Source organism: Myotis myotis, unplaced genomic scaffold (assembly GCF_014108235.1).
Source record: "Myotis myotis isolate mMyoMyo1 unplaced genomic scaffold, mMyoMyo1.p scaffold_m19_p_15, whole genome shotgun sequence".
Classification (NCBI taxonomy): Eukaryota; Metazoa; Chordata; class Mammalia; order Chiroptera; family Vespertilionidae; genus Myotis; species Myotis myotis.
Genome location: NW_023416319.1, coordinates 43,527,475 through 43,549,126, shown reverse-complemented (window position 1 = coordinate 43,549,126; position 21,652 = coordinate 43,527,475). Strand labels below are relative to the sequence as shown.

Below are 21,652 nucleotides of genomic sequence, written 5' to 3'. Positions count from 1 at the left end.
TTTTTAGTAAATATTTGTGTAAAACACTGGGTTAACTTTTTGAAAGCCCATTACAGATTAAATAGAAGAGAGTGTTGTGAATGTTGTAGACTATGCACAGTAACTCAAAGTCTAGATTTCTTTCCCTTGTGGTTGGAAAGCAAAAAATGTGATATGAAAGCTTAATTGATGTTTTATTGTAGCCACTTTTGACAGCCCTCCAAGGGTCACTGCTCTATTAAAACAGGCAGCAACAGATCCAATGTTTTCCTTAGTCATGATTAACAATTTCTTTTTGGTGTTATTATTAGGAAATGTCTAAAGCAAAAACAAAAGGAAATTTTAATTTAAAGTTTAAGATAAATTTAAATTAGATTGGTTTTTCACAATTTCATTTTACTCAATCTCATAATAAATGCTTAAATAAATAAAAATAGTATTTCCTGTAGACAAATAATTTCTACTTGCAGCCTATTTATGTTGTATTTTATATGTTATTGTGTTGTCTGCTACCACCACTGGCATATGTGAGAAATACAGCTATGTTTTGAAATTGTAGTTTCAAATTTTTATTCTGGATGAGGTCTTCTTTTTTTATTTATTTACAAATCTGCTTTTATTTTTTTTATATCCCTTGCCCTCCATTTTTTATTATATTGCAAACATTAGACAAATGAACTAAAAAGAATTTGATTGAAACAAATTAAAATCTTAAACATTCAATAAAACTTGTAACAGTGTTAATAGAAAAAGGATGAATTTTAATAAGCTTGAAAAATGTTATACCCTTCCCCTTCTTCGTTCAGAAAAGAAAAAGAAAACTGAAAGGGTTTCATACATAAATGAATCATCTTTGGATATATTATTACTTTTACGTTGTTTCCACAACAAACCTTTCTTTCAGATTTCACAATTGGCACCTGCTAATTAGTGCTTTGTTGGCAGTTGGCACTTCTGTTTTTTTAAATTTGCATGCAGCCTGAAGCTCAGTTTTCCACTTTGAAATCACCCTCAACTTCAGGGAAGGATTGAAAGACAACTCTACTGAAGGAACTGTCTATTTCTAGCATAGAGTGAGTTACTGGTTGGTGCTGAGCTAACGGGGTCCAATTTGGAAAACTGGATAGCTCCCTAGTTCTGTCAGTGATGGGTCTTGATAGAGTGGTTTGACCATCTGGTTGAAGTGATTTCCCTAGCATAAGATTAACTTATTTTGAAACAAATCATGAAACTCATACAAAAGCTGCAATTTTGTGTTTGTTTACAAGCTTATCTAACATTTTAAATTTTAGTAGACACATTTCCTGATGTGAATAACTGAGAATTAACTATTGCAAAAAGGAAGTTTTTAAATTCTAAGAACTCAGTTCTGTTGTCTGAAAACAAAAATTATGTTCTCAATAACTTTAATGTTAATTTGTGATATTTCTTAAGTGTTACTACAAATTGCACAACTCTATTGCAGTCGTATTTAATATTCATATTTTCTGTGCATTTTCTTCATGGAAATTTGATGGAGATCTAGCCCTTTATTGCTAACTTCATCAAGACCTATATGAGAAAATACATGGCCATCTCTGTTTTTAGTAATGTCTAATTCCTCTTGATCATTTACTCGTGTAATACTGTGGAACACAATTTGAGACAGCACTATACTGAAACTTTTTAAGGCCATGTCAAGATGTTCTATAAAACTGAAAACCAAGAAAGGAAAAATAGTGCCTTTCAGGTAGAATTTTGCCATTGTCAGATCTATTTCTTTTCACTTTAATGTTTGCTTCAAATTAACTTTTAATTCTAAGTTTGACATTCAAGTTTGACATGGTATGCAGTTTTGAGTATGATAGCTATTTTGTATTCTGCAAAGAATTTGGAAGCATTTAGAGGCCTCAGGAAAGGACAGAGATTATCATTTGACCTAGAAAACATTTTTATATATCAAATTAAAAGCCCATAGAACAATTTCAAAAGTATAATGTCACATTTCATCATTTTTAAAGCTTATTAGCAGACTTAAACTATTGACACACTCAAAAAAAAAAAAAGGACACATGACATCCTTAAAACTTAAAAAAAACTATTGACACGCTCAAATAAATACTAATTCTTTTAGTGACATGTTTTTATTAATTGCCACATATAATACAAGTTATAAAATATTTCATGTAAAATTACTTCTGTTACTACAAACTCTAAAAATATTCTGATTGGCATTTTTCCCCCGTTCAGTTTCTAAATTATAAAGATAAATAGTCCATATTTTGAAGAATAGGTGTTCTAAGGCTGGCCAAGAAAAGATAGGTCATTTATCCCAGTTTTCTGTCTGGGAAAATTCCAAGAGTATTGTCCAAATGTACAGGGCTAGATTTTGTAAATGGTGATTTGTACAGTGGTATACAATAAGTATGTCTGCTTTGATTTACATTTAATGGTTAAGGAGAATTCTTCTCTTTCTTATTCAGTGTTCATCCTACTTCTTTTGGGTCCCCATTTCATTTTAGTATCTGGCTGAGATCAACAACCTTTTGTAATTTAGTCTACTTTAATTCCTTAGACTCACCAGTGTCCTTTCACATTAAAAATTGTTTTGGATAAAATTTATTTCTAAATGATATGTACCGCTAAAAGGTTGTTTCAAGAATAATCCTCCTAAGTGGCCTATTCTAGAAGAAACAAAATAGAAGGGATATGCCATTATTGTTGTAAATATTCTCAGTGTGTTTATATGGGTAATGTGGATGATTGGCAATATTGTCAGGCAGTATTGTCCTCATTCTCAATGTGTTTTATACAATTTGAACCCATAAGTGAGCTAAAGGAATCTTTGACTATAAAATGTATAACTAAATATGTTGAAATTCTCTAAATGAGGTAGAGACAAGCTTTATCAAGAATGCATCTCTTATTTATATGACCTATGTATATGTTCATATCATGAAATAATTAGATTTTATTGCCCATAAGACCTCAGTTCATTCTCTTGATTCCTCTCTAGTTGGTAGCTGGGTTTGAAAAGATGTTAATAGCCATTTATCTGTCTTTACTTGAGAATGTAAGTTATTAGTACCTGTGGCAGATTTGAGTTCATGATAAACTGAACATAAGTGGATTTTATTAAGGCTATAGATATTAATATCTTTAGATATTTGGAACACCAATGTTAGAATAGAAAGGAAGTTCCTCATAGACAAGAGGGGGGTCCTTTTAGGTTACCCACAAGCAACAGAGCTACAGAACTGTTCTACTTAATGCAATTCACCAAGTTTACTGCCCTTAAATTTCATTGTAGTCATACCAACTTTTTAGAAAGTAAAGAATCTCTTGTTTGTTCTCCTGCTACAATTCTACCATCATAAATTCACCCTAGAGAATTTCCTTGCGATTGTGAAGGGTATGATATAATAAACTTGGAAAATTCTAAGGCCATCAGAATACTGTACTCAAGATGGGTAATTAATACTGGAGTGCATTTGCATGAGTGCTGAGGTGTCTGTGTATACAGAAGGTCTGTGTGTTCTGTGCTCTGAGCAATGTTGTCATAGTGCTGTGTGTAAACTGTGCTGTATCAGGAAGGGGGATTGGATGGGGCTTTCTAATATGGGTATTATGTTAAATTGTAAATGATGATGTAGTATGGGGTACTGTGATATTTTAAGTGATCATTGCCTTTTCTGCTGTACAATATGACCCTTCTCATCTCTCTCATTCATTTTGCATGCCTCTGCTCACTTCTGTACAGCCACAGTTGAGGCTATTGAGGCTGAAAAAGGTACGATCAGAGTCCTTGCGCTGGGCAGGGAACTGTGGTGTGTGGGTGGGCATCAGAGAATGTCCTGTGGGTGTGTCTTACTCCTACCTTGCACAACCCAAGATGAATCAGACTCACTGACTCATCCAGTTTGTCACATTTCTCTCTCTCTCTCTTTCTCTCTCTCTCTCTCTTTTTAATCACAAGGACTGATTTCCATAATGACAATGTGGGTTTACCCCTTTTATAGTATATTATCCAACTAGCATTTAATGTTTCTGAATTCTTTAGAGTACATCATGTTATGCTATAATATTATAGCATTTAAAGTTGCATATAAAAATCTATTCCATATTTTGCATGATTCTGTGCTACTCAGATTTTTCCCCTAAGTTAAACCCACTCTAGACATAAGTGCAGAAGCTGTCACTATGTTGTTATTGTTGCAGTTTGGGCTAGTGTTTGCTAATAATAATAATAATATATTCACATATTGCCTTAAAATTACACATTGGCAGATGCTTTGCTGACTCTGAATCCCAGGATTTACACATATTAAAGCAACCAGATTACAATCAGTAGTATGGAAATCTTTTCTATGCACATTTTAATGTAGGATACATCATTCCAGATGAAGTAAATGAGAAACTATAACAATTGGAGGAGAATTACCATTTATTTTTATGAACATGCAGTGGATGGCCAGTGAATTAAAGATGACATCTTCTAAAATATGAAACTATAAATATTTTTTTGCTATCAACCAAACACAGATCTAACTCCTGGAGGCATTTCCCACCTTTTTCTTTTCATATTGGTGGTGATGGAGTGATGATACCTTGGCCTTAAAGATAGGTCTGATCTGCTAAATTTTAACTTTACTTTTCTCCTCCCAAGCTTTTGACACAGATTTGTATGTTGAGGATTAACCTTGTTTAGCCTCCTCACTTGTCTATTATGGATGCTGCCTTACTGTGATGGTCCTGGTGATGTTGGGGTCTGAGGTAGGGGATAATTGGTGTAGTAGAAATCAGACTGAGACCCTGAGACCATTGCCTAGAGGTTGATTTTGGAGACGGGAGGGTTATTTTTGTGTGTGTTTTTTTAAAGGCTCTGCTAACACTTGTCATCTATGATGCTATCATGTCTATATTTAGTTTTAAACATTTCACATTTTAAGGGGAAGTCTGGAATGGGGATAGGATTAAATAAGATTTAAATGTTACTACGTACAGCTAATGTCTTCTTAAAACTTATTGATTATGTTTTTGAAATCTCAAATGTTTTTCATTTACTGACTTATCAAATTTGCATTTTGTTAAGCAATACGAGGATTCTCTCCACCACATAGAATCTGCAGTTTTGAAGAGGCAAAGGGTTTGGATAGGATCAATGAGAGAATGCCACCCCGGAAAGATGCAGTACAACCAGATGGTTTCAATTCTCTGAACACCGCACATGCCACTGAGAACCACGGGACTGGCAACCATAGTGCCCAGTGACCCACGGCTTCCCAGGGACTCACATCTCGGGCCCCAAATGGACAGATTACCCGAGAAGCTGGAGGGGTTGGCCAAGCTGACTGTAAATGTCACAATCCCTCTGGAGAAACCATTGTGCTTTTGAGACCTCAGCCCCCTTCCTGGATGAAGGCTTGAGGGCCCTGGGACATATTGTGCTATCTGATAAGATTGGGTCATCGCTGCCAAGGTAGAGAGCAGTGAGCAAGGGGCTTGGGGCAATTTCCGTTGGAGGGCCACTGCACCTCCATTTATGCTTGTGGTTCACACATTTAAGTTTACAAATGAGATTTCTTTTTCCCTTCAGTAGAATTAGATTTTCTTTTTCAAACATGACTTCAAATGCAATCCTAAGAGCTAACGTGGACATTTTCCCCCATGGAATGTCTTTAAAGGGTGAACTAGCATGGTCTTAAAATACATTTCTGAGGTTACTAAGCTGTATTTTGAATTATGGTCTGAGAAATGCTGAGAAACCCAGTTGGTGTTTATACAAAATGCTGACCTCAGGTCTATAGTTCTTAAATGTGGCTAATTCTGTAATATAGTCTTGGTATTTTTTAATTATGAATGCACAACCTATTTCTAGACAGACTCTCTTACTTGAACACAAATCCAAAAACTAATTCAGAATCTTTTTGTCCAGATCTTCTGAGATTTACATCCCAGAGATTTAAAAAGAAAACCTCTAAATTTCAAAATTAATACAGAATTACAGAATTACTCATTTAAGATACATTAGAAGAAATTTGTACATTGTCAAAGTAAATTTTAATTCAAATCATGTCTGTAAAACTTGACGTATTTTGTGTATGCATGTTTTCATTTTGCAAATATTTAATATATAGACCTATGATGTACAGGTACAACATGTATAAGTTACCTAGATGTTATGAGAAATTTTAGTTTATTGTGAGTACTCAAGTTGCTTAAATAGCCACCAGGATGATTTGCTGCTGGCTTTTTATCATTTTTTTTATGTTTTGATGCAAAGGAAATTTTAAAATGATCTGGAAATGTTTTTGATTAAGCAATGCAGCATAGAAGCAACAATGGTTCTATTCAATCATTCAGATGTTAATGGAGGCATAAAAGTCAAGACTGCATGTTGAACATTTTCTTTTGATAGCTACAGAACTGCTTGGTTAAATTAAATGGAACCATGTGCTCATTTTTCACAATTATTGAACTGTATTGATTGCCACTGTAGTTTGGTATTTCCCTTTACTTTGGTGGCCTGCTTCCCTCATGCCCTGGAATACAACTCAGAGCTCCAGGCAGCGGAACCATCTATTGTTTTGTTTGCCAGAAAGTGTATCCTGTATGGTCTCCTGTCTGAGTTGGAAATATTATGCATGTGCAGGACTATCTGAGTATTTTATAAATAGTAGCACACAATAAATTCCATGCATGGGCCGCTGCTCCTATCTCTGTGTTGGGTTTTATTTGGATGTAGTCTGATTTGACCTTCTCATGCATATCAGAAAATCCTGTTAATAGAACTGGGATATATCTTTCAGAGAAGATTATCTCATGAACAGTTCCTGGTAATTTAATGAATTAAATTCTTGTCTTCATAAATTTTGCTCTTTAAGAAATTTTTGTTACACTTGTTTTGCATGAGCAATAGTAACTGAGCATGAGAGGACTGGGTGCCTATTATATATAGATAGGCCTTCTGAATCTAATATTTAAAATCACTGTTTCACTTAACTTTTAATTGAAAGAAAATCTTATTGTCTAGAATTTTGTTACAATATGATTGGAAATTTACTGGGTGTTTTAACAGTAAGAAAAAAAGATATTAGTGATACTGCGTTTTCCTGCCATCATATTCCTTTTTTTCCCCCATAATAAAAATTGGTATAGAATTTTGAAAATTGAGGGAAATTAGAATATTTTTTTGACATTTTATACTAATCTGATTATGTAACAGCTTTAATTATAGTTTCAACAATGATTATAATACACATTCTAAAGCATTAATTTAAGTAAGAATGTATATAATTTGCCTACTTGCAGGTAGCAAACAGAGCTCAAATTGTTGACTATTATAACTTCTTTTTCTTTACTGACCAGTGGGGTGACATTGATTAATAAAGTTATATAGGGTTCAGGTGTACAATTCTATAATACATAGTCTGTATATTGTATTGTGTGTTCATCACCCAAGTCAAGTCTCCTTCCATTACCATTTATCCCCCTTCTACCATTTTCTACCTCTCCTACCCCCTTTTTTCTCTGGTAATCACCATATTGTTGTCTGTGTCTATGAGAGTTTTTTGTTTTGTTTTGGTTTTGTTTTTGCTTCATCCCTTCACTTTTTCACTCAGCCCTGCAACTCCCCTCCCCTCTGACAGATGTCTGTTTTCTATCTATAACTGTGTTTCTATTTTCTTAGCTTATTTTGTTCATTAGATTCCACATATAAGTGAAATCATATGGTACTTGTCTTTGGCTTATTTCACATAATATATGCTCTCTAGGTCCATCCATACTGTCACAAAAGGTAAGATTTCCTCTTTTTTTTATGGCCAAGTAGTATTCCACTGTGTAAATGCTTTTTTATCCACTCATCTACTGATAGACACCTAGGCATTTCCAGGTTGGTTGTAAATAATATTGCAATGAACATAAGGGTTCATATATTCTTTTGAATTAATGTTTTGGGTTTCTTCGAATATATTCCCAGAAGTAGAATGCTGGATCATAAGGTAGTTCCATTTTTAATTTTTGGAGGTCATACCATACTGTTTTCCACTATGGCAGCACCAATCTGCAGTCCCACTGGTGGTGCATGAGGGTTCTCTTTTTCCATGTTCTGCCAACACTTGTTTGTTGATTTATTGATGGTAGCCATTCTAACAGGTAGAAGGTGATTATTTCATTATGCTTTAAATTTGCATTTCTCTGATGATTAGTGATGTTGAACATCTTTTCATATGTCTGTTGGATATCTATATGCCCTCTGGTGAAGTGTCTACCTGGGTCTTTTGCTCGTTTTATAACTAGATGGGGTTTTTTTGTGTGTGTGTTGAGTTGTGTAAGTTCTTAATAAATTTTGGACACTAGCCCCTTATCAGATGCATCATTGGCAAATGTATTCTCCCATTCAGTGGTTTGTCTTTTCATTTTGTTGATGGTTTCCTTTGCTGTGCAAAAATATTTTAGTTTGATGTGGTCCCATTTGTTTATTTTTTTCTTTTGTTTCCCTTGCTTGAGACAATATATCAGAAAAAATATTGCTAAGAGAAAGATTTTACTGCCTATGTTTTCTTCTAAGATTTTTATGGTTTTGAGTCTAACATTTAAGTCTCTGATTTATTTTTAGTTTATTCTTGTATATGATATAAGAAGGATCTGATTTCATTCTTTTCCCACATATCTGTTCAATTTTCCCAACACCATTTATTAAATAGACTATTTTTACCCCATTGTGTGTTCCTTTTTTTTTTTTTCTTAATGCCTCACCCAAGGAGTGAGGATATTTTTTCCATTGATTTTTAGAGAGAGTGGAAGGGAGGAGGATGGTGGGAGAGGAGAGAGAGAAACATCGATGTGACAGAGACACATCGATTAGTTGCCTCCCATACTCAGCCTGACCAGAATCGAACCTGCAACCCCAGTACGTGCCCTTGACTGGAATCAACCAAGGTACAGTAGTAGGTGTGCAGGAGGCCGCTGATTGAAGTTTCATTCTCACATTGATGTTTCTCTCTGTGTTTCTCTCCACAGGCCAACACTCTAACCACTGAGCAGTGCTGGCCAGGGCCCCCATTGTGTGCTGTTGCCTCCTTCATGAAATATTAATTCACTATAAAGGCGTGGGTTTATTTTTGGTCTCTGTATTCTATGTCATTGATCTATATATCCGTTTTTATGCCAGTACCCTGCTGTTTGATTACTACGGCCTTGTAGTATAATTTGATATCAGGCAGCATGATACCTACAACTTTGTTCTTTCTCAAGATTGCTCTGGCTATTCAGAGTCTTTAGTGGTTCCATATAAATTTTTAGGATATTTGTTCTAGTTCCGTGAAATACGTCAGTGGTATTTTGATAGGAATTGCGTTGAATCTATAGATTGCTTTGGGTATTATGGACATTTTAATGATATTAATTCTTCCTCTCTGTGAACACAGTATATGCTTCTATTTATTTGTATCTTCTTCAGTTTCTTTCTTCAGTATCTTACAATTTTCCAAATACAGGTCTTTTATATCCTTGGTTAAATTTATTCCTAGGTATCTTATTCTTTTTGAAGCAATTGTGAATGGGATTGTTTTCTTAGTTTTCCTTTCTGAAAGTTTATTATTGGTGTATAAAAATGCAACTACCTGGCCCAGTGTGACTCAGTTGGTTGGATGTTGACCCATGCTGATTCGATTACCGCTCAGGGCATATGCCCTGGTTGCAGGCTCGATCCCCAGTAGTAGGTGTGCAGGAGGCCGCTGATTGAAGTTTCATTCTCACATTGATGTTTCTCTCTGTGTGTCCCTCTCCCTCTATCTCTCAAAATCAATTAAAATTTTTTAAAAATAAATAAAAATTTAAAATGCAACTGATTTCTGGATATTTATTTTATATCCTGCTATTTTACTGAATTCATTAATCATTTCTAATAGTGTTTTTTGAGGGGAGGAGTTTGTGGATTCTTCAGGGTTCTCTATATACAGTATCATGTCTTCTGCAAATGACAGTTTTACTTATTTTTTTCCAATTTGGAGGTCTTTTATTACTTTTTCTTGTCTGATTGCTATGGCTAGGACTTCCAGTACTATGTTGAATAAGAGCGGTGAAAGTGGACATTCCTTTCTTGTTCTTGATATTAACAGAAATGCTTGTAGTTTTTGTCCATTGAGTATGATGTTGGCTATGTGTTTGTTGAATTATGTTCCCTCTATTCCTACTTTGCTGAGATTTTTTTATCATAAATGAGTGGTGGATTTTATAAAAAGCTTTTCTGCATCAATTGATATGATCATGTGGTTTCATCCTTCATTTTGTTTATGTGGTGTATCATGTTTATTGATTTGCAGATATTGTACCAAAGCTTGTATCCCCAGAATAAATCTGACGTAATCATGGTGTATGAATTTATTAATGTATTGCTGGATCTGGTTTGTTAATATTTTCTTGAGGATTTTTGCATCTGAGTTCATCATGGATACTGGCCTATAATTTTCTTTCTTTGTCGTGTTTTTATCTGGTTTTAGAATTAGGATAATGCTGGCCTGGTAAAATGAGTTTGAGAGTCTTCCCTCCTTTGAATTTTTTGGAATAGTTTGAGAAGGATAGGTGGTTGTTTCTTTTTTTATTTTATTTTATTTTTTTAATATATTTTATTGATTTTTTACGGAGAGGAAGGGAGAGGGATAGAGATTTAGAAACATCGATGAGAGAGAAACATCGATCAGCTGCCTCCTGCACACCTCCTACTGGGGATGTACCCGCAACCAAGGTACATGCCCTTGACTGGAATCGAGCCTGGGACCTTTCAGTCCACAGGCCGACTCTCTATCCACTGAGCCAAACCAGTTAGGGCTCTTTTTTAATTTTTTAGTATTTTTTAAAATTTTTGTTGGAATTCAGTTCCCTTGTAAAAACAAACCGGAAAGAAGGACAGGGCAAACTTTTTTAAAAAGTAAAAGGAAAAAACAGCATTGCTTCTCCTCAGCTTTCTCCTTGGTGTCCTCGTCTTCAGACTCCTTGCTCTCCTCCACCAAAAGAGCTTCTAGCTTTTCAGCCACTTTCTCAGCATTATCCTTTTTGCCCAATCCTCCTCTCTTTTCTCTCTCTTTGATCTCTTTCTTGCATTCTTCAAACTTTGTCTTGAATTTCTGTGCATTTTCAGTACCGAGGAAGCAGATGGCCAGTAGCTCCTGCTTGGGGAGCTCGTCAGCAAAGTCAGACCCAGGTCATTGCCTGTGTTGGCTTTAGCTCCATCATTGGCATGATATAGTTGTTGGCACATATCTTCAAGGTCTTATCCCTCCTCATGAGGAGTCTTAATGGTCCCTTTTCCCTTATGCTTCAGGACTTGACATCACCAGTGCCTTGTTCCTCCCATTCTGGGAACTTGTTCTCTGAAGTGAATCTGAACAGCTTTGCCCTCATTTTGAAAAGCTTCTCTTCATCTTCTAGTGTTTTAATTTCTTGCTCAGGAAGAGAAACTATAGGCTTAAACTGAGGGTTGTGGTTGGACTCATCTGCATTCTCAATGGAGGTCTGGTCCTCATGGGTGTCCTTGGTGGCCATGTGGCCGCCTGGGTGGCTCAGCACTGGCTCGGTGGCTCCTTCACTCCAAGTCTGGTGCTGGCACCAGTGCCTCCCATACCTTCACCTATTCCCTCCACCTAGTGACTGCTAGTTGTTGTTGTTGCCTCCCATACCTTCACCTATTCCCTCCACCTAGTGACTGCTAGTTGTTGTTGTTCTTCTTCTTTTTTGCTAGTATTTTTTAATTGTATTGATTGATTTTTAGATAGCGAGAGAAAAGGTGGGAGAAAGAGAGAAACATCAGTTTGTTCTGCTTATTTATGCATTCATTGGTTGATTTTTTTCTTTCTTTTTTTAAAAAAATATATTTTTATTGATTTTAGAGAGGAAGGAAAAGGGAGAGAGAGCTAGAAACATCAATGATGAGAGAGAATCACTGATCGGCTGCCTCCTGCACACCCCCCACTGGGGATCGAGCCCGCAACCCATGCATGTGCCCTTGACCGGAATCGAACCTGGGATCCTTCAGTCTGCAGGCCGACGCTCCATCCATCGAGCCAAACCAGCTAGGGCTTTTTTTGTTTGTTTGTTTGTTTGTTTGTTAATCCACACCCGAGGATATTTTTCCATTGATTTTTAGAGAGAGTGGATGGGAGAGGGAGAGACAGAGAAACATCGACATGAGAGAGACACATCCATTGGTTGCTCCTCACATGCACTCTGACCAAGGCTGGGGATGGAGCCATGTGCCCTTGACAGGAACATTGCTTGCTTGATTCTTGTATGTGCCCTGACAAGGAATTGAACCCATAACCCTGGTGTATCAGGATGACACTCTAACCAACTGAGCTGCCCAGCCAGGGCAGTTTTTCTTTGAATGTTTAGTAAAATTCATCTATAAAACCATCCACTGAGGACTTCTTTCGTTGGGAGCTTTTTTATTACTACTTCGATTTCATTAGTTGTAGTCAGATTCTCTGATTCTTCCTGATTCAGTTTTGGAAGATTGTATGTTCCTAAGAATTTGTCCATTTCTTCCAGATTGTCCAATTTGTTGGCATATAGTTGTTTGTAATATTTTCTTACAATCCTCTGTATTTCTTTATGTCTATTGTTACTTCTCTTTCATTTCTGGTTTTATTTGGGTCCTCTTTTTTTTTTTTTTTGATGAGTCTGTTTAAAGGTTTGTAAATCCTGTTTATCTTTTAAAAGAACCAGGTCTTGGTTTCATTGAATTTTAGACTATGTTTTGTTTATGTTTTTTTTTTAAATTTTCTTCCTTCTACTCACTTTGGGCTTTGTTTGTTGTTTTTTTTCAAGTTCCTTTAAGTGTAAAGTTAGACTGTAGTTGTTGTTTTAATATATTTTTATTGATTTCAGAGAGGAAGGGAGGAGAAAGAGATAGAAATATCAATGTTGAGAGAGGATTATTGATTGGCTGCCTCCTGCACCCCCTCCCCCCGCCCTCCTGCCCACTGGGGATTGCGCTCACAACCCGGGCTTGTGCCCTGACTGGGAATCGAACCCTGATCTCCTGGTTCATAGGTTGACGCTCAACCACTGAGCTACACCAGCTGGGCTAAAGTTAGATTGTTTATCTGAGATTTTTCTTGTTTCTTGAGATAGACCTGTAATACTATTGATAACTAGAACGGCAAGCTGAGGTTTTGTTCCCAGGGTCATGTCTCATGACTCTAAAGAGTGAACTCCACAGACCAGAAGATCAAAGCAAAAGCGTGGAAAATTTATTATAAGCAGATTCAGACTCCCAACCCAAATAATGGGTTGTCAGTGAAGCCTTGTAGTCTAGCAGTATATATTTACTACAAGCCTGCTCAATATCTACCCGTGTCACCACCTGCTTGATTCCCTCAATTGTTCTTGCCCAGCAATGGACCTGAACTTTCCCTGTTCCTATGCATCAGTTCACCTTATTGCTGCAAACCCTCCCTAGTTTCACATGCCTCCTGCTCTGAGTCCAAAAACATTCTATTATTTCTGCATCGTTGGTTCCTGTGATTAGGCTTTCTCAAACTGCCGTGTCTGCCCTGCCTGTGTTCCACATGCTTTTGTTTTCCACTGAACCCCTGTCTGTCTGTCAAGCTAACTACTCTCACTATGACTTTCCCTCTTTTAAAAAAACATACATTTTTATTGATTTCAGAGAGGAAGGAAGAGCAAGAGAGAGAGAAACATCAGTGATGAGAGAGACTCATTGATTGGCTGCCTCCTACACGCTTCCTACAGGGGATGAAGCCTGCAACTCACGCACGGGCTCTGACGGAATCTAACCGTGACCTCCTGGTTCATAGGTCAGTGCTCAACCACTGAGCCACATGGGCCAGACATGACTTTCCCTCTTAAGACTGCTTTCCTGGTTCCCCATAAATTTTGAGTGGTTGTGTTCTCATCATTTGTTTCAAGGTATCTTTTGATTTCTTCCTTTATCTTATCATTAACCCATTCTTTGTTTAGTAACATGTTATTTAGCCTCCATGTCTTTGTTTGGTTTTTAGTTTTGTGATTGATTTCTGCTTTCATAGTATTATGCTCAGAGAAGATGCTTGATATGATTTCAATCCTTTTAAATTTATTGAGACTTGTTTTGTGTCCTAAACATGTGGTCCATCCTAGAAAATGTTTCATGTGCACTTAAAAAGAATGTATATTCTCCTGCTTTGGGATGAAATGCTCTGAAGATATCAATTAAATTCATTTGATCTAGTGCAGCTGTTCTCAACCTGTGGGTCGCGAACAATGAAAATACATCCTGCATATCAGATATTTACATTACGATTCATAACAGTAGCAAAATTACAGTTACAAAGTAGCAACGAAAATAATTTTATGGATGGGGGTCACCACAACATGAGGAACTGTATTAAAGGGTCACGGCATTAAGAAGGTTGAGAACCACTGAATTCTAGTGTGTCATTTAAGGCCACTATTTCCTTATTGATTTTCTGTCCAGTAAGATATATTCATTGATGTCAATGGGGTGTTACTGGTAAAATTCTCTACTGTGATTGTAATACTTTCATTCTATCATTTTATGTCCATCAAGATTTGCTTTATACATTTAGGGGCACTGTTGGGTGCATAAATGTTTACAAGGGTTATATCCTCTTGTTAGATTGCTGCCTTTATTATTATTTTTTTAAATATATTTTATTGATGTTTTTACAGAGAGGAAGGGAGAGGGATAGAGAGTTAGAAACATCGATGAGAGAGAAACACCAATCAGCTGCCTCCTGCACACCCTCTACTGGGGATGTGCCTGCAACCAAGGTACATGCCCTTGACCACAATCGAACCCGGGACCCTTCAGTCCGCAGGCCGACACTCTATCCACTGAGCCAAACCAGTTAGGGCAGATTGCTGCCTTTATTATTCCTAGTGTCCTTCTTTGTCTCTTACTATAGCCTCTGTTTTAAAGTCTATTTTGTCAGAAATAAATATTGCTACCCCTGCTTTTTTTCCTTTCCATTTGCATGAAATATCTTTTTACAACCCTTTACATGTACTCTGTATTTTCTGTTCTGAGGTGGGTCTCTTGTAGACAGCATATGTATGGGTCTTATTTTCTTATCCATTCAACTACCCTATATCTTTTGATTGAAGCATTTCAGCCATTTACATTTAAAGTGATCATTAATAGGTACATATTTATTGCCATTTTATTCTTTTAACTATGTTCCATGTTTTTTTGTTTGTTTCGTCTTCTCCTTCCCTTCCTCTTACCCCTGCTACTCCTCTTTCTCCTCCTCTCCCCCTCCCTATTCCTTTGCTTCTTCTCCTCCTCTTGCCTATCCTTTCTCTTCCTCCTCCTTTTTCTCCCTCTTCCTCTTCTTCTTAAAGGGGGCTCTTTAACATTTTTTCATACTGTTTTGGTGGTAACAAACTCCTTTAGCTTTTTCTTGTCTGGAAAGCTCTTTATTTCTACTTCAATTTTAAATGTTAGCCTTGCTGAGCAAAGTAGTCTGGATTGTAGGTCCTTGCTTTTCATCACTTTAAATATTTCATGCCAATCCCTTCTGGCCTGAAATATTTTGAGAAATAAACTGACAATCTTATGGGAGCTCCCTTGTAGTTAACTAACTGCTACTTTTAAAATTCTCTCTTTGTCATTAACCTTTTGCATTTTAATTATGATGTGTCTTGGTGTGGGCGTCTTTGGGTTCATTTGTTTGGAACTTTCTGTGCTTGCTGGATTTGTGTGACTTTTTCCTTCATCAGGTTAGGGAAATTTTTAGTCATTATTTCTTCAAATAGTTTCTCAATCCCTTGCAGTCTCTCTTCTCCTTCTGGTACCCTTATGATGTGGATGTTATGCTTTATGTTGTCACAAAGGTACCTTAAATGATTTTCTACCTTGTTTTCCAAAGTGCTGATTTGATCCTCTGCTTTATCCAACCTACTGTTTATTTCTTCCAATGTATTCTTCACTTTTGACTGGTCCTTTTTTACGGTTTCTGTGTCCTTTTTCATACTATTGTGCATCCTCATAACCCTTACTTTGAACTCTATCTGATAAATTGCTTGCTTCTGTTTTATTTAGCTCTCTTTCTGGAAATTTCTCTTGTTCTTTTACTTGGGGCCTGTTTCTTTGTGTCCCTGTTTTAGCTGTCTCTTTGTGTTTGTTTCTATGTATGAGGTAGATATGCTATGACTCTCAGTCTTGCTGGGTGGCCTTATGTAGTATGTGTCCTGTGGGGTTCAGAGGTGCAGTCTCCTTGATCACCTGAACTGGCTGCTCCAGGAATGTCCCTTGTGTGGGTTATGTGGGCCTTCCTTTTGTAATTGAGTCTTGATTGCTATTGGCCCATTCATGCATGGGATCAACCCTCAGGCTGGCTGGCTGTGAGGCTCAATCCCAACCACAGCATGCAAGCTGCTGTGCAGGTGCTGCCCACATGAAGCAGAGTTTGCCTAGGAGGGTCTGGTGCCTGCCGAGATCTCCCTTTGGATATACTGCTTGTGAAGCTAATTGTATCCTGCTCTGATGTTGTCTGAAGCTGGCCACTGAGTGTGTTGGTTCTGGGCCTTTTGGGAGGGACTCTAGTGCAGGTCAATGTTAGATGTTGCCTGTGTCTGGCCCTGGGCAGCCTATTAGAGCTGCAAGTGATTCACAGGTTGTGGCTGCCTCTGCTGGGCCAGGGTATGCACAGGAAGGACCAAGCTGCACACCAAGGCTGGCACTGGGCCCAGGGGTCGGTCAGCAAGTTTCCCAAGGCACCCCAGGATTTGCCTCCCCCTGCCTTTGCCTGCCAGCTGTCTGTTAGGCTCTGTCACTGAAAGAGCCTCTGGCAGTATCCGAGGTGCATAAGGTAGGTTCACAGTGAGTCACCAGGTAGGGGTGAGTGATGTTCACCAGAGTGATACAGGCTCAAACTCAGTGCCAGTGCAGGGTCCAAGGCCACTAGGCAATTGTCCCCAGGTTTACCAAGTCTAGCTACCACCCACTGGGTGCTCGCACACCTCTGTGTTCGAGAGGGTCACAGGGAGTCGTCAGGGTGAGGCCAACAGAGTTTATCAGGCCCTAACAGACCAAGATTTGGCCCTTTTAGGGAGGGCTCTGCACTGCTCAGGAATGTGAGGGGAAAATGGCCCTGTTCTAGTCACAGAATCTGTCCCAGATTCTGCCAGGAGAGGGAGCTCAGCAAGATGGGTCCTCGAGGAGTCAAAGGATGGGGCCATGTCCTGTGAGGGGGAGGTGTGGATCAGGCTTCTAGGGTGTGGCCGTCACCCAGACACAACTCAGTCTGTCCTGTATTTTGCCCTAACCTCGGCAGAGTGGAACCACTAGGAATTAGGCCTGTGGTAACTCCAGAGTCACAGCCCAGAGGGTGGTGGGATGCCTGAAGCCCAGAGGGTGGTTCCAGCAGATCCCCTGTGAGAGGAAAGCACCAGTCAGTTTCACGGAAAAGTGGGGGGAATGTCCCCCACCCTGAAGCCACACAGCTCAGTCACTGACACAACCTAAGTCTGCCCAGACCTCTATATTCTGACTAAGACAACTGACTCCTCAGCAGGGCCTAAGCTCCACAGGGTGGGTAGGAGGGAGTCCAGAGAGTGGGGCTATTACATTCCCCCAGGCTATTGCCACAGGGAGGGGAGTAGATGCCATGTAAGAAAGATGGCATCTACCATATGGGAGAATGACTCAGCACAGGGATCCTGGAGGCTGTCCCTTCAGCTTTCTCCCCAGAGCCACAAACAAATTCCACTCTCCTCATGAGACTCTAGTCTGCTCTGCCCTCCCTCTGCCGGAGCCCAGGGTGAGTGGCTGCAAATGAAATTTTTGCATTGGCCCTTTAAGAAGGTGCTGTGTCTCTGGCTGACTCCCATCTCTCCCTGATGGACAGAAACCCTGCTGCTTTTCACAGCCCTGTGTTATGTGGGCGTCTTTCCCAGTTCTGGTGCTCTAGGCTGGAGAGCGTGGCTTGGAGGTTAGACCTCATGCTTTGCAGCTGAGATATTCTCCGGAATCTCAGCCACCTTGGGAGCAGGGCCAGCCCTTTTCGTGTCTCTGCCCTTCTTACTGTCTCAGTGCAGCTTCTTCTATAATCCTTGGTTTTTAGACTTCTCTTTAGCTAATGTTCATTTGGATATTCAGGATGGTTGTTCTATAATTTAGTTGTAATTCCAGTTTGGTCTTGGGAGCAGGTGAATGTAGCTTCCACCTACTCCACTGCCATCTTGGATTTCCTATTGCAGCTTCTACTTGCCTACCAGTTCAAGAGCTGCCTTTAAAGTTATTACACACTGCATACCTTGAAGATTCTTCTTGATATTACTGTTTTATGAAAACTGCCTCTTGTGCTTAACGAGTATATCAGGTACTAGAGATTTCCTTAGCCCTTCCTTAAGTCCATCAGTAGGGTTATATAGTGTTTGTGGGAATGATGGGTAAATATAAAGCATAATTAGCAAACTAAGAAGAATTACATGTTCATAGTAAGAATTAAAAAGGAGCCGAAACCGGTTTGGCTCAGTGGATAGAGCGTCGGCCTGCGGACTGAAAGGTCCCAGGTTTGATTCCGGTCAGGGGCATGTACCTGGGTTGCGGGCACATCCCCAGTGGGAGATGTGCAGGAGGCAGCTGATCGATGTTTCTCTCTCATCGATGTTTCTAACTCTATCTCTCTCCCTTCCTCTCTGTAAAAAATCAATAAAATATATTTTAAAAAAAAAGAATTAAAAAGGAGCCCTAACTGGTTTAGCTCAGTGGGGAGAGCATCGGCCTGCAGATTGAAGGGTCCCTGGTTCAATTCCAGTCAAGGGCATATGCCCAGGTTGTGGGCTTGATCCCCAGTAGGGGGCGTGCAGGAAGCAGCCATTCAATGAATCTCACCATTGATGTCTCTCTCCCTCTCCATTCCTCTCTGAAATCAATTTATTTTTTTAATTAAAAAGGAGAAAATAAGAGAAAGGAATGGAACTCAGAAAAACTGGTATACATGAAGAGTGGTAGATTACAGTAAACCAGCGGTTCTCAACCTGTGGGTCGCGACCCCTTTAGCAGTTGAACGACCCTTTCACAGGGGTCGCCTAAGACCGTCCTGCATAAGAGATATTTACATTACGATTCATAACAGTAGCAAAATTACAGTTATGAAGTAGCAACGAAAATAATTTTATGGTTGGGTCACAACATGAGGAATTGTATTTAAAGGGCCAGGAGGTTGAGAACCACTGCAGTAAACCCTCAATTTTGTGGACCTTGATTTAACAGACTGAGTTTAACGGAGAACATTTCTGATCTGTATGTCATATATAAAAATTAGCACCCTGTTCATTGTAAAATACTTGTAACCAAGATTTGCTTATAGTTAAATTAATAGGTTATTTTTTACATTAATTCACTGTTATTTTTAACAAATTTTAGCAAATAGCCATATGTTGGATAAGACACTAGTAATTTTGCTGACATAAATAATTATTAAATGTCTACAACTATAGTCTACATATTTAAATCCAAGAGTCACTGCTCATGAACAATGGTCATGGAATGATTAGCATGTGCTCACACCACATCTCTTGAGGTAATTGGTTCTGTTGTCCTGTGGCGTGACGTTCTGCAGCAGTTTGAATGTGTGCCAGCCAATGTTCCCATGTATGCTAAGCCACGCCCCAGCCTTGTGCATTTGTTCACTCGTGGTGACTGGTGAATGCACACATTTACTAGACTTATTCATATAAATTTAAAATTACAGCAATACATATAGACAGCTTTTCTGTGAAATTAAACTTTTCATGCGTACTTAATTTTAATTACACAAACATGCTTACATAAGTAAAAAGAGGTAAACTAACCAATTTGTCAATTTTTTAAAAATATGTGTTATTGGTTTTTTACAGAGAGGAATGGAGAGGGATAGAGAGTTAGAAACATTAATGAGAGAGAAAGATTGATCAGCTGCCTCCTGCACACTCCCCACTGGGTATGTGCCCGCAACCAAGGCAATATGCCCTTGACCGGAATTGAACCCGGGACCCTTGAGTCCGCAGGCTGACGCTCTATCCATTGAGCCAAACCAGTCAGGGCCAATTTGTCAATTTTTTAACATATGCATTGGAAAACCTACTTTCTTATATAGTGGACTTTTGGCTTAATGGGACACCCCCTCGCCCTAATTAGTCCATTATATTAAGGTTTTACTGTATCACCCTGTGCCCCACAGACCACTTCCTACCTCTTTCTAGTCTTTCTTCATAAATAGAAGTATTTTTAAGTTAAAAAAATATATATATCCCTCATCCTAATCCCCAATAAATTCAATGTAAAGGATATTATATCTATCCCATGATGAATGCAAATTGTATCTACCAGAGCAAGTCGTAGTGATGATAAAATGTAAGCTACTTTTCAATATCAAATTTTTTCTATATATGATCTCCCTTTACATTCAAAGATGATTCTTCTGAATTAAAAAAAGATAATCTCTGACTTCTTGGACCTTCTTCAGTTCAGGCATTATTAACAGAACTTTAAATGTTCTGCCAGTAACATTTTAAATTGGCCTGAAACCTTTGCTTAAAATTAATCACCCCTATTTTTTTCAGGATTTTTGTCCATTGCAACTGGTGTTCTTTTGTCCGCACCTGTTCTACATAATGTTATGTAACATTTTGTTGTGTCCTTAACTCTTCCACCTTCCCTGCTGTAGTTTGTGCTTGCTACCATTTGGGTTTTTTGTTTTGATTGCTTGTTTTTTAAATCCATTCTCAGAGTCTGTTCATATGTAGATTTGATTTTCCACATTCCAGGTCTTCATTGTAAGTGGATTGTTCCCCAGTCATGTTCACAGTGACAGGTAAGTGACATAGCTGGGGTCAGGTATAAGCAGAATGATCTTACAGTCATATAGGACCACGCTCACAAGGTTCTAGAGTTTTGTAGCTCTAAGTGAAAAGGAGCTAGGAATGTGGAAATAAATTCCCTGAGTCAGCATCCATTAAAGGAAGGAATAAGGTGTTTGAGTTGATTCTTATTTTATGTTCATTGAAATAGTATGCATTTTTAACAATTTACAATAGCTAATATCTGGAAACAGCCCAAGTGCCCATCAGTAGGTGAGTGGATAAAAAAGCTGTGGTACATTTATACCATGGAATACTATGCAGCAGTAAACAAGAAGAATCTCTTACCCTTTGAGACAGCATGTAGGAACCTGGAGTGTATCATGCTAAGTGAAATAAGTCAGAGAAAGACAAGTATCACAGGATCTCACTCATATGTGGAATCTAATTAACAAAATAAACTAATGAACAGAGTGGATCCAGAAACATGGAAGCATGGAACAGACTGCGGAATCTCAGAGGGAAGGCAGGAAGGGCAGATGGGTGGGAAGTAATCAACCAAAGACCTTGTATACATATATGCATAACCCATGGACAGAGACAATAGGATGGTGCAAGGCCTGGGGCAGGCTGGAGGGGGTCAATGGGGGAAGGAGGAGGACATATACTAGTATAATACTTTCAACAATAAAGATTTATTTTTAAAAATAGTATGCATTTTTAGTTATTAATATTTTGGTTTTTGGTTTTTAATATTTACAGTAGCCCTTCCCACCCCCCCACCCCCCGATCCATGATCTCACTTTCCATGGTTTCAGTGAACTGTGATCCAAAATATTCATGGAAAATTCCAAAAATAAACAATTTATAAATTTTAGATTGC

At 38.3% G+C, this 21,652-nt stretch overlaps 1 protein-coding gene and 1 pseudogene across 7 annotated transcripts in view; one reads left to right on the top strand and one right to left on the bottom strand.

Annotated features, from left to right (window-relative positions):
- PPP3CB (protein phosphatase 3 catalytic subunit beta) overlaps positions 1 to 20,795 on the top strand; it is a 66,542-nt gene extending 45,747 nt beyond the window's left edge. For 3 of the 7 annotated variants that reach the window (XM_036337088.1, XM_036337091.1, XM_036337089.1), the window contains 2 exons: positions 3,719 to 3,748; positions 5,051 to 6,674. In XM_036337088.1, the coding sequence (XP_036192981.1) occupies positions 3,719 to 3,748; positions 5,051 to 5,229 (209 nt within the window). In that variant the 3' untranslated portion in view covers positions 5,230 to 6,674. Of the gene's footprint in view, positions 1 to 3,718; positions 3,749 to 5,050; positions 6,675 to 20,736 lie in introns of those variants that run through there. The other 4 variants (XM_036337092.1, XM_036337094.1, XM_036337093.1 and 1 more) reach the window with 2 other exon arrangements.
- Positions 10,793 to 11,648, bottom strand: LOC118670148 (annotated as a pseudogene).
- Positions 20,796 to 21,652: the final 857 nt, after the last annotated feature.